Source organism: Taudactylus pleione, unplaced genomic scaffold (assembly GCF_031769625.1).
Source record: "Taudactylus pleione unplaced genomic scaffold, aTauple2 ptg000250l, whole genome shotgun sequence".
NCBI classification, from domain to species: Eukaryota; Metazoa; Chordata; class Amphibia; order Anura; family Myobatrachidae; genus Taudactylus; species Taudactylus pleione.
In genome coordinates, this window is record NW_028284652.1 from 672,936 (window position 1) to 691,031 (window position 18,096).

The 18,096-nt window shown below is 43.4% G+C and overlaps 1 protein-coding gene across 2 annotated transcripts in view; it reads left to right on the forward strand.

Moving 5' to 3' along the window:
* The window catches only part of NAALADL1 (N-acetylated alpha-linked acidic dipeptidase like 1), a 132,352-nt gene that overhangs the window by 105,872 nt on the left and 8,384 nt on the right, over nt 1-18,096 (forward strand). For both annotated transcript variants that reach the window (XM_088480011.1, XM_088480010.1), the window contains 8 exons: nt 514-599; nt 1,715-1,778; nt 4,796-4,863; nt 9,261-9,352; nt 11,516-11,606; nt 13,932-14,013; nt 16,197-16,370; nt 17,902-17,989. In XM_088480011.1, coding sequence (XP_088336137.1) covers nt 514-599; nt 1,715-1,778; nt 4,796-4,863; nt 9,261-9,352; nt 11,516-11,606; nt 13,932-14,013; nt 16,197-16,370; nt 17,902-17,989 — 745 coding nt within the window. The remainder of the gene's footprint in view (nt 1-513; nt 600-1,714; nt 1,779-4,795; nt 4,864-9,260; nt 9,353-11,515; nt 11,607-13,931; nt 14,014-16,196; nt 16,371-17,901; nt 17,990-18,096) is intronic.

The window sequence follows — 18,096 nt, forward strand, 5'->3', positions numbered from 1 at the left end:
GGTTCGGTCCTTTGTCCCCTTCCCTTCTCCCTCTATATGTCTTCCCTTGAAAGCCTATCAGTTCATATGAGCTTCACTTCTGACAATATTAAAGTTTACCTTGCTTCCCTGGACCTCTCTTGCAATGTCCTCTGCCATGTCACCTAATTTTCCTCTTTTGTCACTTTACCAAAAATTCAAGCCGATCTGGGTCCTAGTATCCGCAGCTACGGGAAGTAACAGAGGCAGCACAGAGCACACCTCAAACAGTCAGAAAGTGGCTGTTCCTCCTCCCTCCCCCCCTCCTGACAGCTAGTGCCCAAAGGCCAATGTTTCCATTGCTTCCAGGAGTTACACCACTGCATTGTGGCAGCCTCTATAGACTGTAAGCTCGTTTGACCAGGGCGCTTTCCCTTTTGTTTTCTATTTATGTATGTATGTGAATTTATATACTGTCTGTATTTATATTTCTTCTTGTCCGTTTTATTCCCTTATATCCCGTTTAATCCCCTTAACAGTATCCAATATAAACAGGTATATGGCGTCCACGTAGAACAATTATTTTTGGAAGCTGGGGAGCAGAGGAATATGGTTTAATTGGATCTACTGAATTTGCAGAGGTAAGAATAAATAACTGTTGCTTGGAAGTAATGCCAAATGTAATACTCATCAGGGTACATGTGTGTGTAATATGTTGGCACTATATAAAGAGCCATTCATACTCTCTCTTGTCCATGATTAGGTGTACGAGTATGGTTAACTTGATCTTCACAACAGAGAGTCACCAACAGTATAAGGGAGCTTCTCAGAACCAGTTAAACTCATTGTCTACTAGGGATGGCTATCCCTAGTAGTTTTTAGAAGTGGAGATGTTGCGCATAGCAACCAATCAGATTCTACTTAACATTTATCTAGCACCTTATAGAAGATAATAGCTAGAATCTGATTGGTAGCTATGGGCAACATCTCCACTTATAAAAAGCCGCACTTTAGTAAATATACCCCAAGGAGAGAATCAGTTATAGCCCTTTTCCACTGCTGCAAAAACCCAGGTTATTGCCGTGTCACACCAGATCGCGGCTTAGTGGAAAATGGTCTTATTTCTTCCCGGGTCCCGAGCAGGCCTCTACAGTGGTAAAACCCGGGTCTCACTCAGTGTAAACGGGTAACCTGGGTCATCCGACCCAAGACTCATTTACAGCATGCTGATTGGATGAATTCGGAAGCTGTCTATGACAGTTGTGACTGGGGAGGGAGAGATTACAACCTCCCCGTATTGTCCGGATCATTGAGGTTTTTACCCCATCCCAGCTGCATACAGGGAGGCTGTAATCTCTACCCCGGTGACAGCTGTGACATCAGACAGCCTCTAGACAAAGGACACCCCCCGCTGAAGGGCACTATCCCCTGGTTACCGGTCTGGCGTTCAGGGGAGATTTTGAGTTTCTGGTGCTTGGTGATGACATCATCTCCAAGTGCCGGCACTGCACCCGTGTACAGTGTGAACAGGATAAATCCCGGGTCTGACCCAGCTTGGAACAGTGTTCCAAATCCTGGGTCAGACCCGGGATTTTGATGAGAAAGGGGTATAAGTGAAGCCTGCTAAACACTTTGCATACCATAAAAGGTCTAATATTTACTCTTATGGCTTCTTGGTTGTGAATTGTATTTTCTGCATTTGATTTTGTGACTCAAAATAACAATAGCAACTACATCTCCCCTTTCTTCCTTACAGGAATACTATAGCAAATTGAGAGACAGAACAGCAGCATATATAAACGTGGACATCTCAGTGTTCGGTACGGCCCTGATAAATCATTATTTCAGATTCCTTACTTTTGTACTCAGAGGGTTTTTGTGAAATATTTTCCCATCTGTGTTTTTTATTTCTTTAAAGAAATGTTTTGAATTTACTTCCTAAAAATCTCCATTGTCTTCTTTTGGTATTTTGTGTTACAGGTTATGGTCTATGCTACTGTTTTACTGCATAGATTAATGATTATTGCAACATCATCCAAACATTATAATAATGCACAAATCCTGCACCTCAGTGTTTTAAGGTTTCAGAGTAGTCATATGTTGGATGGATAAAAAGATTGTATCAAACATGATTTTTACATATTTTAGGTAAAACTAAACATAATTAAACCTTGCAATTTATTTAATTAGAACACAATGCACAAATTGAGTGTTTGTTGTTAAGTGTTTATTAAGTGTGTAATTACTCGTATAGTTTTATTTTAAGTATTTTGTTTATTAACAATTTTTAATCCGTTTATTGTTTTGCTTCTATAATTCACTCCAGTAACCTAAATGTGTCACTATAGCGCTTGCTGTGTAAAGACATTATTTAATATATAAAAAAAAATAACAACTTACAAAGCATCATACATGAATTATAGTATAGCTATTTTAGTTAGTGGTGATAGCTCTAAAATATATATATTTCCCAATAACAGTGATACCAACCCAGTAAGACAAATTGTTATATGAGATGACAGAAAATTCTGAAAATTATTCCGGCAGCATTACGCAAAACACCGAATTACAAATGTCATGTCTTCTCTTGTAAGCAAAGGCAGGAGACTAATTGGATACTGGTATGCAGGGAATGCTCAAACTTAAAACTTGTCCTTTCAAGCCCCTTCTATATGAACCATGATCGCAGTTTGTCTGTAAAGCATGCTTACAAAACAGGTTAAACAACCAGCAGTAAACTTTTAGGTATATAGGACCTGATTCAGCAAGGATCGCTATAGCGATTACACACACAGTCCTACTGCAAAGATATGCTAATGATAGCAACTGCAATGCCATATGCAGCCTAACATAAGGACACCCACCTTACCTTACACACATCCGTAATACTTAGCAAGACTGTGAAACCATCGGTAACATCGAGTACCGTCGGAGCCTCACACACACTTGCACAAGCTCTGACCTTACTCAGGAATTGCTAACCTCATCGCACGCAGTGAAAGCCCAAGCTGTGTATGGCATCGCAATGGCTAATTTATGCACATCCCTGCAACGGTGTTCAAACGCACTGGCACGCCTGCGTTTCCCCGACCATCCCCCGTCACCACCCCCAAACGGTACTTCCTGTCAATCACTTTGCGATGGGTCTGCGTAGTCACTGTGATCGCAGTGGAGTCTTCACACACACATACCGCAATGCATACGCATGCGCAGAACATAACAATCGGACAATTGTGTGCATAATCGCAATGGCGATCCTTGCTGAATCAGGCCCATAGTCTGGAAAATAGTCATCAAGTGGGCAGAAGAATGGTGCTCACACAGTGTGTTTTATGTTGTGCAAAATATGTATTTGGAAAAGCTCTTGCGTCCATATGCAGATTAATTTACATGTCATTTCAATGAGTCCCTACACTCATAGAGGTGTAACTATGGCAGAAAGGGGGGGGGGGAATGGTGTAGGCCGTAAGTGTTTAAATGTGGCCGGGGTACACAGATGTGTATGCGCCTGTAAGGAGAAGCATCTCTTGCTCGATCCCTGTTACACAATACATACTCACACACTGATGATAATTACAGCACAATATTGTGTACTACCAACACTTGAAGCCAAATCACTACTTCTGATGAAGCCCAAACACATACTGTATGCTACTGATTACTCCTCGTACACATCTGGCGCATATGTTAGTGAGCTGGACTCATCCTGATATACGTCCGATTCCACATTCAGTACGTGCGGTCATTTTTTTTCCTTTACTCCTCTGTACTCGAGGCCCAATATATGTTATCACACAAATTGCATTATTATGTCCCTGCCCATTGAGGGCCTGACTCAGAGACATATAAGTTTCCATAAAGTTATAAAAAGTTATATAAAGTTTCCATAAGTTTTATCATATAAGACCGATAAGTTTCCTCCACGCGAAAAGCCGAGATTGGCGATACTTTTCCGCGTATCTTGGCTTTTCGTGTCTAATTGAATATGGCCCATGGACGTAATGCTGATTATAACACAGATGAAGCTATTTTTTTTTATCCATTGTGCCTGCGTGAAAGCCGTACTGCACACATGCAGCCATTGGTTTGTGATTACGCACAGAGGATACACTCGCAGAGTGAGTGACAGGTGTAAGCATTTGTGGGAGGTAACGGTAGGTGGCTAAGGAACGCAGGAGTGACTGACCATTCAAACGTTTCATGGACGCGCATAGATTAGCCACTGCGATCTCCTGCACAACATGAGAGCTCTCAGCGTGTCAGGAGAGACGCAGTGTTTGAGACAGGTCAGACTTCACTTATAAGTTGCGTAGCTGAACAATTTTTGCCAATGTTCCCGATGTTACGTTGTTGCACGTCGTTGGACGGATATGAGAGGGCAGCAGTGGGAGTCCCTATGCTCCGGTAAGCTTTGGAAACATTAGCAACTTCTCACTATTGCGGTCTGTGAGCGATCGCAGATGCGATTGCATTAGCGTAAATATCTGAATCAGGCCCTCAGTGTACAGGTCATGTCACCACCATATTTGCAAGTAAACTCTCTTACAGGGAATTGTTTGCTCTTTTGGGAGTACATCAGGACATTTGCTAAGTGAGAAATCTCCCAAATATTCTGGGACAATAGGCTATTATGTGCAAAAGTATCATATTTGCAAGGCTGAGAAGTTTGATACAATGGATTTCTATGAGCTTACAGTCAGGTTGCATTGTTACAACAAAAGCGAAATGGCTGTTATTAAAGTTGCAGGATGCAGCACTGAAGTTAATCTCCATTTTATTCTGTGCAAAAATGTAACTGTGTGCACGAGTCATTGACCAATCTTCTGTCATCCACCAGCAAATGCATCGCTGCGGGCACAAGGGACACCTCCAGTTCAGAATCTTATCTTCACTGCAGCAAAACAGGTATAATACTAGATATTTAGCTGATAATGTGGGGGAAGCTAAAAAAATATTTAATTATCTACTTGACAAGTGCTGCATAGACTGATGAGTGGACACGTCACCGGTGATGGTGCGATAAGGGTTACAGTTGTAGCAAGTGCAAACACTGACCTCCAAGAAGAGTGTTAGCAACAAATTCAGGACATTGTGCCTGATTCACTACGGATCGCAATAGCGATTATGCACGCAGTTCAACTATAATAGCATGCTAATCCACTGCGATCGCTATGCCATCGCAGCGCTACACAAAGACGTCCACTTTACTTTACGCACATCCGTAATGTTTAGCAAAACTGCAAAACTATCGGTACAATCGAGTACCATCGCAGTCTCATGCACACTTGAGGTTAGCAAGAATTACTAACTTGTTCGCACGTTATGAGTCCTCATGCTGCGTATGGCATCGCAGTGGATAATTTATGTACGCCCATGCAACGGCGTTGAAATGAATTGGCACGCCTGCGTTTTTCCGACCACACTCACAAATGGCACTTCCTGTCAATCACTCGTCTTGGGTCTGCGTAGTCACTGCGATCTCAGTCCCAATCGCAGTGGCTGCTTTGCGCACATGGAAATTCACAAAACATGACGTTTTGGGGGGTACTTGTGAGCTGGAGTTGAGAAGCACTGCTATAGGGCATCTCTTAGTAGCTGCCTCTTACACTGCAGCAATACACATCTCACCGACTATCAGTTCCAGGACTCATATCCTCTAAGCCAGGGGTGGGGAAAATTTTTCTGCCTAGGGCCATTTTGATATATATATAACATTATTCGCGGGCCCGTGCAGGCCACGCCCCCTTCGTGTGATGTCACACGGGGACAGGGCCACAATCACCAGTGATTACAGCAATGCCTGGAGCATACTGAGGATGCTCCGGGGGAGCTGTGAGGGCAGCGATTTGACCATCTGAGGCATCCTAAGGACGCCCCAGGCGGCACTGCTGCACAGATTCTGGCGGCAGGGTGCCATTATAGGCACCCTGCTATCCAGATGAGGCTAGCAGAAAAAAGCTCAGAGGGCCACACCAAATGAATCCGGGGGCCCCCGGGCCTGAGGTTTCCCCATCTCTGATCTAAGCCTTTAAAAAAAACTTTACTAACATAAAAAATTCATACAGCAATTTGTAACAATAAGCATATTGGTAATTCTTGTTCTAATACCCTACTAGATAACTACAGTGGAAGGCTTATTTATCCAAACACCAGTTTGACATATTAGCCTATAAAAACAAAATTGTATTGTAAAATTAAAAAAAACAAGCAAACAAGATACATAGGGCCATATCCAAGTAGCTGCAATAACGTTAATTTTTCTCAGGAAAAAACTTTTTGGACCATTCGCCCGAATTTTCAGTTTTTTCACGTTTGTGCGCTCCTGTTTAACGGACAATCCTTTTGCAAATGGTGCGATAACACATTCGCCCCATATTTCTTGCATTGAAGACCGGCGAAAAGTTTAGGTGAAAATGGGGAAATCAGCCTGTACCCCAGCTAAACTAATAGTCCTTTCACACTTACTGCAATAACCCGAGTTGTTGCATGTGAACGCGCAGCAACCCAGGTGGACTGTGCAGTGTGGAAGGGACAGGTTGAAATAAGCCGGGTCGGGCAACCCAGCATTTCAACCAGTTCACTGCATAGGAAGACCCGGATCTCATCTCCATGCGCCGGCTCAGCACGTGATGGCGGTGACGTTATCGACCCAACATTAGAGCCGGGTTGGGCCGCCAGTCTGAAAGGGGTCTCAGGCAGGTTGCAGCCGGGATAGGCGCGTGAACAAAATCCCAGGTGCGACCTGGCATTCAGATGTGAAAGGGGTATAAGATAGGGGAATAGTATAGCAGTGTGTTAGTGGACATCATAGGGCTTGGGGTTCTTAAATTGTGTGAAATGGTTGTTATTTGCATTTTTCTATAAACAGTGAAAAACTTATACAAAGCAAGTTTTTGGGTGGCAAAATAAATGCTTCCGTTAAATTAGGGGTACAATGGGTGCGAGTATATTTTTGTGTCATTTTAGAGCACTTGCCAAATGTTAAAAATACACTTGGTGCAGCCCCCCGCAATGCTTAAAACGCCTGTCCCATCCATACAGCCCCCCAAATACCTGACCCACTACTTTATACCCATTTTCCAAAACTTTATTTTTTCACCACAAAAATTGCGTAATTATTGACCAAATTAAGCTAATTAGAAAATTATTTTTGCCTAATTAGTCAGTAAGGGTAGTGTCCAAATGGTTCTGTACCATGGCCCAACATAGGGATTTTTGCACAACTTATCATCACCTACCTAGAGATGGTGAAAAGTAATTTGCAATAATTCCTATACAGTTTTCACATATGCGAAAGCTGCGGCGAATAGGATTTGCGATAACCTTTTTCCGCGAAAGCTCTCAGAATAAAAAACTTATCGGGTAAAAAGCCATTGTCGCGGCTCATTGTATATGTCCCATAGTTTAATACATTTCCAATACTCTTATCTACCCTCTGTCCCAGTTAGTTCAGATAATTGCATTCTCCTACTTATAATATTTGACTAATTTGTTTTGATTCAGAGTTCTTAGAGCCAGGGTAATGTACTGTCTATGCTAGAGCAGCGGCTATTGTCTTGTCAGTCTTACACAGTACACAAACACTGACAGCAATATACTTGGTTCTAGAATGGATCTTAGTGTAAGTTTAATACTATCTTGACTGTTTTCATTTATCACTGTCAGTTGAGCTGTTGGCTGTCCAAAAGAGTCATTATTCTAAGGGACATGTTTAAATGAATAGCGTTGCCCACTGTTATCTTGGGCTCCAGTAAAAGTGTCATGGAATGTCCTGTAACAGTAGTGTCAGAGTAAGAACATTCGGGGTCAACAGGGCTAAAAGGTAGAAACAGTCCTGGTTTGTAGGGTTGCTTAAGGTGCCCACAGACTACGACTTGCAAAAGATCGGATGTTATCAACGTTTTCCCTTGAACTCCCTCGGCAACTCCCGGACAAACGATATCTTGCATAGACTGTGCAAAATGACAAACAATCTGACCAACAATCTTAATCTCGTTAATGAGATTGCCAGATCTTACTGCATGTAGGTAAGATCTGAGGATACGACCAACGACACGCGGGGTCGTTATCATTAGTGCACACTACACGATTTGTCTTTCCGATGCGTCTGAATCAGCCAAATCGTGCATAATATCGTCTAGTGTGTACACACCTTTACTCTTTCCTTTAACAAGAGACACAAGATCTATGGCTGCATGTTTGGAAGCAGGTGAGATAGTGAAGTGTAAATGTAGGTGATTATTTCAACTTGGTCCTCATAAATCAATCACAGAATCTGTGTAATTAATTTCCGTCTTACTAAAGGGATGCGTTAGACACCTTTCTGATTTGTGTGTCATCTTGGCTCTGAGTCAGGTCCCACCTGGGCTGATAGGACGTGTATATTTTCATTACCAACACAATGGCCGGCTATGTCACAGAAATATATATCACTTGATACCAAATGACACTTGGAAAGAACCCACGTGGTAGACGTTCGTATGGCAGTGGCAATGAGCAACCAAATAATAACTGAAGGAGATGTTTACACAGTAGACTTGGCTCATAATCAAAAACAGTGCAGAGTCAGGTACACAGGAAACCCGTAAGGTTTTGAAGGATCGGGCAAAGGCTGAGACCAGAATCCAGCCCAAGTTCAAAGCACAGGTATCCAGCAGAAAAAGGGTTAATGAAGCAAGCAAGAGAAGTAAGCAAAGTCCAACCCAGGTTCAATGCACAGGTATCTGTCAATAATCCAATCCAAAAAGTCAAGCACCAGCAGAATTCAAGTATGATCAACAGCAGCAAGGCTCATTTCCACAAGTGTAAACTAATGGCCTGGCAAGGAGCAGGTGTACAGGCTGCAATGTGTGCCAGGCTAACCCTTCATGTTATTCAATAATAATACTGAGCCACAGCTAGCCAACAAAACCATCACATACTGTAGGATACACACAGGCCAATCTTGTCAGTGAGCCTGAGCTTAGTCAAATTGGATGGAGTTGGCCGATTGGTGCTTGGGCTGGGATGCGGTCAATATCCCGGCACATGGTACTTTATCTCTCTCCAAGGCTTAGTTCAGTACATAGACCCCTAAGTATGTTACTAGTAGATATTAGGTTGCACCAGTTAACCCTAACTTAACACATCTTATTGTCTTTCATTTAAATGTAGTTCTTTCTTTCCCAATTTCTTTTTATAGTACATTAGTTTCTCTATGTTATTTATATGTTCATAAAGCAACAACTGCCAGTTTCTATTTCATCCATTAATTGTCATAACAGTGACCATTGTACATCTTCTCCCATCATCTTATTTTATAGGTGCAAACACCTGCGAGTTCTCTGAGTGTATATGACAACTGGGTCAAGCACTTTAATCGATCCAGCTCGCTTTATGAAGGAACAATACCCCAGTAAGACCACCTGTTAACTTAATTTTAGTATCATTGAAATAAATAAATACATCTCTACTTAACAGCATATACTGTATACAGAAATATTTTAGGATTAATATTTTCATTGGTATGTGGAAGTGCTTCTGTTGTACTTTCCTATAATGTCTTCTCCTCAGAGTTCCACATCGGTATTATTTTAGGTGCTGTGACTCATGAAACACCATCAAGTTAAGAAGTCTTCACTGGAAGTAATAACTGTGAAGACTTAACTGTGTCTCTGTTCCCTAAATAAAGATTTGGATATGATTGAATAGCCATGATGTTAAGTATGCTGCAATAATATTTGCCTACTTTTTTACCAAGGAGTATCTCATCTCTTTGTCAATGCCCTATATTACATACTGGCAGACTGAGAACAGCAGATGGAATTGGTCAGGATCAGGGCTGGTGTCAGACAAGGCAAAGTCAGTACACAATCGGAGGTCAGGGCTGACAGGAAGTAAGGGCCTGATTCAGCAAGGAACGTAAGTGAGAGAATGCACAATGTGAGCCGATGTTTGCGATCTGTTGCAGTGCACGAACCATTCACTGCAGCGGCGACTGCATGTGCAGTGGGTATGGAGACGCCAGGAAAAGTGACTGACAGGAAGTGCCATTTGTGGGTGGTGACTGGGAGTGGCAGGCCGGACGCAGGCGTGCCCCAGTGTTCACACGCCGTTATAGGGGCATGCATAAATTAGCCACTGCGGTGCCGCACGCAGCTGGGCATCTCTCTGCATGCAGGAATCTCTCAACTCCTGCGTCAGGGTCTGGTCTACCTTAATCCTGCATGTGGCTTTGATGGCACTCAATGCTCCCGATGTTTACTCAGACGTGCGTACGGTACGGACATTAGCGGAGGGAAAGGAGCCGGCATTATGTATTGCTGGGCGTCTGCATCTTTTGCTGAGGTCTCTGTGCGTATGCATTGATTAGCATATACTCGCAGCGGCTGGGTGTGTGCGTCTATTAGCGTGCGTTCCTTGCTGAATCAGGCCCTAAGTCATAATCCAAAAGACAAGTCATGGTCAGAACAGGAGAAAGCAGTGAAATCCAAGGACGAAAATAAAACAAAGGAACAGCGCAATAGTGTAAATAAACTCTAAATGAATAAAAATGAAATTAGATGAACGTAAAATAAGGAATGAATTTCTATGCTGAGTGATGTTATATAAAAAACATGTTAATTTATTCCTAAAATATGGTAAATAAAAATACAATATAAATGCTTCACATAGTATCAGAAAATAAATAAATATATATATATATATATAAACATACAACCTGTGCTGCAAAATAATGCATCCCTTATATGATACAACAGATGCTTATGGATTTCAGTTTCCACCCTAGGGACATCACATATGTCTGGATGACATAAGCCTCTGATGAAGCTGTGATTACAGGGAAACGCGTTAGGACACTTTATTCATTCCCTGAGCTGCTACCCGTTATAGTGGTCACTCCAAGGACATTACTTTCTACCTGTTCTTACCCTTCCATTCAGCTTCCCTGGGTGAGAATACAAAGAGCAACAGGCAACGTTTTGTGGATACTCTTTTACCAATTGCTCTGTTTATGCTCTCCTTACGGGGGAAGTAAAGTCAATATTAACAATACAGAATAAAGGCTGTATATATTACTGAGCTGAATAATAATACATTAAATAACATGGAGCACAGGCTGCCATGTCAGAAAGTAATTATCTAATATAGCAGACACACTGTGACGGACACTGTTGCTGCCTCGCTTGGTAGAAATGCACAATGTAGATTTGCTGATTCATACATGTGACCAGGGCCACGTCCACAGCAACTGAATCAGCTTTTTGACCACGTATATTAAATTCAGTCAGGACACTGTACTAGAACTGTGGGAGGAGCCTCGGTTATGCCTGTAACGGAGTGGCAGTATCACTTCATTCTCATTATAGCCATATTTTTGACTTTCATGGTTCATTTATGAAAATTTAAACTTGTGGTTTAAGTGGTTCTTCTGCTACTGTTTTACACTTGGTTATTGGTAGGAATGTGTTATGAGGAAAAAAAGAATACAGTGTATAACATTTTCATTGACCCTATCCGCCTCAGTTTCCATATTTCATGCACTATTTTATGGTGTTTTATCTTTCTTTTCCCCCAGGCTGGGAACACTTGGGGCAGGCAGTGACTATGCCACTTTCCTGCATTACTTGGGGATTACCTGCATGGACCTCGCATACACCTATGACAGGGTAAAGGACACAACAAGTAAATAATGATATACAATCAAATAGCTATATGAGAAAATGTGTAAATGAAGCGTTCTAGCAATAAACAGTATTTAGATACTTTTAAAACTGCAGCAATAATATTTTATAGTGTGGCTGTATTCTAGAAAATGTGTGTGAAAACATCTTATTAAATAATCTCTAATAACACTGAGTGATAGAGGGCCTGATTCAGACCCGCTCGCGAGTGCTGAGCGCTCGCAAGTGGGTCGATGGTGGCCCAGTGTGCATGCGCACGACGGAGCCGGCTCCGTCGTGCGGATGCGCGAAACCCGGATAGCGACGGGCAAACCGTCGCTCCAGGGTCTCGTACCAAAGGGGGCGTGCTGTCGATGTTGAGTGACAGCACGCCCCCTTTGGTGGGCGGGCTGGGGGTGTGGCTGTCCAAACGGAGGCGTTCTCATGAGAACGCCTGCCTGTCATTTGGGGGCGGCCCCACTGACATCACAAGTGATGTCAGTGGGAGTGCTTTCAGCTGTTAGAGCCGAAGCACCCTGGGGCTTGCGGCAACGAGACCCTACCACAAGGGTCCCGTCGCATGCCGGATGGTCCATCACGACCATCTTCCTGGCCGCTCGCTATAGCTGTGGGTGGTCACCCACAGCTATGCGAGCGGCCAGGAGGCCGCTCTGAAAAACAAGACGGACGGCCCTGATTCAGAGCGACCGCTCTGTCAGAGCGTCTGGCTCTGAATCAGGGCCTGAGATATAGATCTGTGATAAGTGTTCATACCTGCTACTCCACCTAACTTGTATTGCAATAGAGCTGCCATGACTTTCTTTATCGGGTATTTTCCATACAGTACCACACAACGGGGATGAGGGGTGTGTGTGTCTTTAGAATTACAGTGCTCCCTTTTTATAACACAAGCTTACAACACAGGCCAAAATTGTTGTATTAATGAGATGTTATCATAAAGAGGGGACATAGAATAGTATTAAAACATTTAAATGCCCTTTTGGACTGAGAAAACGGGGTATTAAAGGTATAAACAAGTAAATCTACAGCATACTTAGAGCAGATAAAATGTCACATTTTGTCATTGCCAATTCCAATATCTGATCTTACCCAGCTGAAGTGATGTAATTGTGTTTAGAGGAATGGGATAAAAATAAATACTTTTAGAACAGATATGTGGAAAGTATGTGAACACTTTAGAATCCAATAAGATTCTAAAGTGTTCACATAAATTTTTTCAGCCCTACTAATGGGCTATTCATTAATTCATTTACCTAAAACCTGGCATAGGTCCTCTGATGTTTGCAGCTGGTATAATGCAGAAAGCACTTTGCCTTAGAGGAGTCCATAGTAACGGTAGCAGATGATTAGTAATGATTGTAGCTCTATGGAGTGGAACGCTAGAATCACAGGCAGGTGGTTTGTGAAGGGTATGTAATGTGAATGCCTTTCCGCAGGTCTAGTTAAGGCTGATGGACGAGCCTGATTTTGATTTCTGATGCTGGAATTGATTCAGAGGTGCACGCAGTTCCAGCTGCTGGCGTCTATGTGTGCGGGATGGCGGCGGCAATAATATGCAAATGCTAGTGTCAGCCCTCCCCCTCATATACTAGAGTGCACCTGCATGTGCAAGCACTGAAACGCCCACTTTCAGGGGTATATTTACTAAAGTGACAGTTTAGAAGTGGAGATGTTGCCCATAGCAACCAATCAGATTCTACTTAACATTTAACTGGCACCTTCTAGAAGATAATAGCTAGAATCTAAAAACTCTCACTTTAGTAAATATAACCCTCAGCATTTCTGGATGCTGCAGCACCTCTAGTGATTCTTGACACTCCACCATCAACACTTGTACCAGCCCTATGGCAGATGCAGTGTCGCCACCTGAACATGGCCTCTGTGGCCATGGGAATGCAGACACTCCCAGTCCCATAACGCGCCCACGCAACAGATTATTTTGCATTCACTTCAGGCCACCTGTCAGTCACCATGGTTTTTCCTCTCCATTTCTGATACCATTGGTCCTATATGGAACAGTGCAGTTGTGCGTACGCTCAGGGTAATAAATGCGCCGTAGGGGTTTTCAGAATATTTTGCGCATGCACAGTAGCAAATAATCGCTCAAACACGTGCACATATGCATTGCATGCAGTTAGCGTGTACCTCTGAATCCGGTCCACTATGTGCCATGTTCAGTTGGCAGATGAAGCAAACGATGCCCACAGTCGGTTTTATTTGGGGTGTCTGTATTCTTATTGCCAATCGTCTTCAAACTAATTTTATGTGTAACATTGATGATATACTTATGTATCTTGTCTCCATTCACAGAGTAAGTCATCAGCTCGGATCTATCCTGCTTACCACACTGCCTTTGACACATTTGATTATACGGCTACTTATATTGATCCAGGTAACTAGAGGCGTTTCACTTTGTGTGGTGATATAAAATACTGATAAGTCACATACAATATAAATCACTTGTACAAATATGGTTCTACATCTCTGTGGTAGATTTATCCTAATTGTTATTCTAAATAAAGCAGTTCAGAGGTAGCTTTGGGATATTTGTTCATGAGTTGCCATTTTATCCTTTCGGAAGGTCTGACCTGCCACAGCCTAGGGAGCCCTTCTGCCAGTGGCTAATTTATGCATGCCCATGAAACGTCGTTCAAACGCCCAGGCACGCCTGCGTTTCCTTACCCACCCCCCGTCAACACCCCCAAATGGTCACTTCCTGTCAATCAATCTGCAATGGGCCTCCGTGGTCTGTGGACTCGCACACCGAACGCTGCGGCAGTGGCATAACTAAGGGGGTGTCGAGCAGGGTGTGTGCCCTGGGAGCTGTAGGACCGGTGGCGCGGGGGAGGCTTCCCTGCGCCCAGCGCCAGTCCTTTGGGGCACCATTACAGGGGGGGAGCACTACTGGGGGCTCCATTACTGGGGGGGATCATTACTGGGGGCTCCATTACTGGGGGGACCACTACTGGGGGTGGGGCACTACTGGGGACTGCAACTGGGGGGGACTACTATTGGGGGCACTGCATCGGGAGGGGGGGACTACTACTAGGGGCACTGAATAGGGAGGAAAACTACAGGGGGCACTGTATAGGGGGATCACTGCTGGGGGCCTGCATAAGGGGGACCACTACTGGGGGCACTGCATAAGGGGGGTGACTGCTGCTGGGGGCACTATATAAAGGAGCACTGCATAAGGGAGACCACTACTGGGGTACTGAATAAGGTGAACTAATGAGGGGCTGCATAAGGGGGACCACTACTGGGGGCATTGCATACTGGGGGTACTGTATAAGGAGAACTAATTGGGGGCTGCATAAGGGGGACCACTACTGGGGGTACTGTATAAGGGGCACTACTATGGGCCTGCATTAGAGGGACCACAACTGGGGACATTGCATACTGGGATCGCACAGCTGCCTTCGTTCACGGGCACTGCGATGCATGCGTTCAGTCTGCGTGTGAATTGCAATAACGTCCACCTCTGAATCAGGCCCATAGTTTGTTGGTCCTAAATTAAAAATGAATGTAAAATCGCATTTGTCAACATTAACTCTACATGGACCTTCTGGTGTTGATTTAATATACCACACCTCTATTGTGCACCAATAATACCATATACATCACAGCATCATAATCAGGTATCCATGATATTAACATTTAAAACAGAAAAAGATCATCTGAAAGGTGTTTTTTTCTGGTCAATAATATATAACTTTACAGCCTGCTTATCACTCCACTAAGAACTTGTCATGAAGTTACAGTTATCGCAGGAATCTAAGCTATCTTAAAATACTCTTTTTTTATGACCTGTTAGGGCATACAAGGGCAGCACAGATGGTGTAATGGTTAGCATTACTGCCTCACAGCACTGAGGACGTGGGTTCGTTTCCCACTACAGCCCTAACTGTGTGGTGTGGAGTTTGTATATTCTCCCTGTGCTTGCGTGGGTTTCCTCCGCGTGCTCCGGTTACCTCCCACACTCCAAAAATATATACTGGTAGGTTAATTGGCTCCCAACAAAACTTAACCGTGTATGTGTGTGAGCGTGTGATAGGGAATATAGATTGTAAGCTCCACTGGGGCAGGGACTGATGTGAATGGCCAAATATTCTCTGTAAAGCGCTGCGGAATATGTGTGCGCTATATAAATAACTGGTAATAAATAAATAATATTATCCCATATGCAGTACAGGATGTCCTACATCTGGAATCTCATTAGCAATAAAGTTTGGAAAATCTAAAACAAAAGAGCCAATAATTGCTGCTGTTTCATGATACTGTAAAAAAAAAAAAAGAGAGGAGAGACATTAACAAGGGTTTCCTTGTACAGCCACTGTGAGGAGCACTGCTACACAGAATATTGGATTACCAGTGGCTATTTAGGGTTGCCTAATATCATTTAGTATATTCTATCTATTTGTTATACCTAATTATGGAAAAGAAACTGTATTTAGAAAACACAAGTCCCATATAACTTATATAATACAGGTATAAATGATTGATTGTATAACTGATCACTATCTCAGATTCCCATTTATGTCCAATGAGACTCCAGTCTGTTATATTTCCTTTCAGGATTTACCAGTCACCAGGCGGTAGCCCGCACTGCTGGAAATGTGCTGCTGCGACTTGCGGACAGTCTCATCCTCCCACTAGGCCCGAGAGATTACACAGAAACACTGGAGGACTATTACAATACTGCTGAAACGAGCTTTTCTACTGAGCTTAAAGCCAAAGGGATCTCTTTGGGTAATGTGAATGCAAACTGGTTATCGATAACTCATCCTTAGTAACCAAGGGCCTGATTCATTCCGATTACGCTCGCTGTCTCACTGTGTAAATATGCTGATTGCTATCGCAATGCCGTCGCAGCCTAACATAAGGACGCCCACTTTACTTTACACACATCCGTAATACTTAGTAAGTCTGTGAAACCATTGGTTACATCGAGTACCATCGCAGCCTCACACACACTTGCACAAGCTCTGACCTTACTCAGGAATTGCTAACCTCATCGCACCGAGTGAGTACTCAATCTGAGTATGGCATCACAGTGGCTAATTTATGCACGCCCCTGTAACAGCATTGAAATGCACTGGTACGTCTGCGCTTCACCGACCACCATCCATCACCACCTCCAAACGGTCACTTCCTGTCAATCATTCTGCGATGGGTCTTCGTAGTCACTGCAATCGTAGTCCGACACAATGATTCTTCGTGCACTGCAATGCATACAGAGAACGCAATTGTGTGCATAAACGCAGTTGCGATCGGTAATGAATCAGGTATCAAGTCAAAAGTGTATTTGTTCTAGATTAGATGACCACAAGGCCCCTATGTGTCTGTCTACCCCAGAGTTTAGGAGATGTATGGGTCTATTTACTAAGCAGTGTTAGGAGACAGGGGGCCTGATTCAGACCTGGACGCTATTTGCGGACATCGTTCCAAAAAAGGGGCCGTCTATTTAAATTGAGCGCTCGCTCTTTGCGGTTTGTTGACTCTATGTCTGAGCGAGCGAACGAAAAATGTGCTCGCTATTTTGTAAAGACGCCCCTTTGCCGTTCACATGATACGTCATCTCCAGTATTTAGTAATTGGTTACATCGAAAGGCATCTGAACTGCTCGCAGTGCTTGTGGTAGGTTTTTCTTACCGCTATCACTGCGAGCAGTTCAGGCTAAAAGACAACCAAGTGACGTGGTCGATGACGCTCCTTTACTAATTATGCACTCCCATTAAACGCCCTTTTGACCGTTAGGCACGCCTGCGTTCGGATCTCCACTCCCCCATTTTCAAGCACTTTCCCCTGTTACCACCCACAAACGGTACATTCTGTCAATCAAATTAGCAGTTTTGCGAGCGCACGATTTCCGACCGCAATGACTGGTTTGCGCATGCGCATTACAACCCATATGCATGCGCAGTTGTGCGAACATCGCTCAGAGCGAACAAGCGGCTTTGAATCAGGCCCAGAGTGAAAAGAGATAAGGTGCCAGCCAATCAGCTCCCAACTGTTATTTTTCAAACATAGCCTGTAACATGACAGTTGGGAGCTGATTGGCTGGTACCTTATCTAATTTCACTCTGTCTCTTAACACTGCTTAGTAAATAGACCCCGTAGTCTTGTATTCAACATTAAACATGTACAGATGAATAAATGCAGGTGATTGGAGCAGTAATTATCCCCACTCTTTCTGATGTATTGCAGTGAATGCTGAAGGTCCATCCTAGGATAAGTTTACTATGAATCTGATGCTTAATGCAAATGTTCTGTGTTTCAGAGCCGTTGAAGCAAGCTGTGGCCAGATACAAGCACTTTTCTCAGGCACTTACCCAAACAATAACAGAGCTTAAGAATACAGAAGAGACGTAAGTTAGATCTAAAATACAAGTTATTTCCTCATATCCAGAATTGGAAATGAATACTGAAGCGTTTAGGGCCTCATTATAGCTGGACATAAAGATATGCCTCTTGT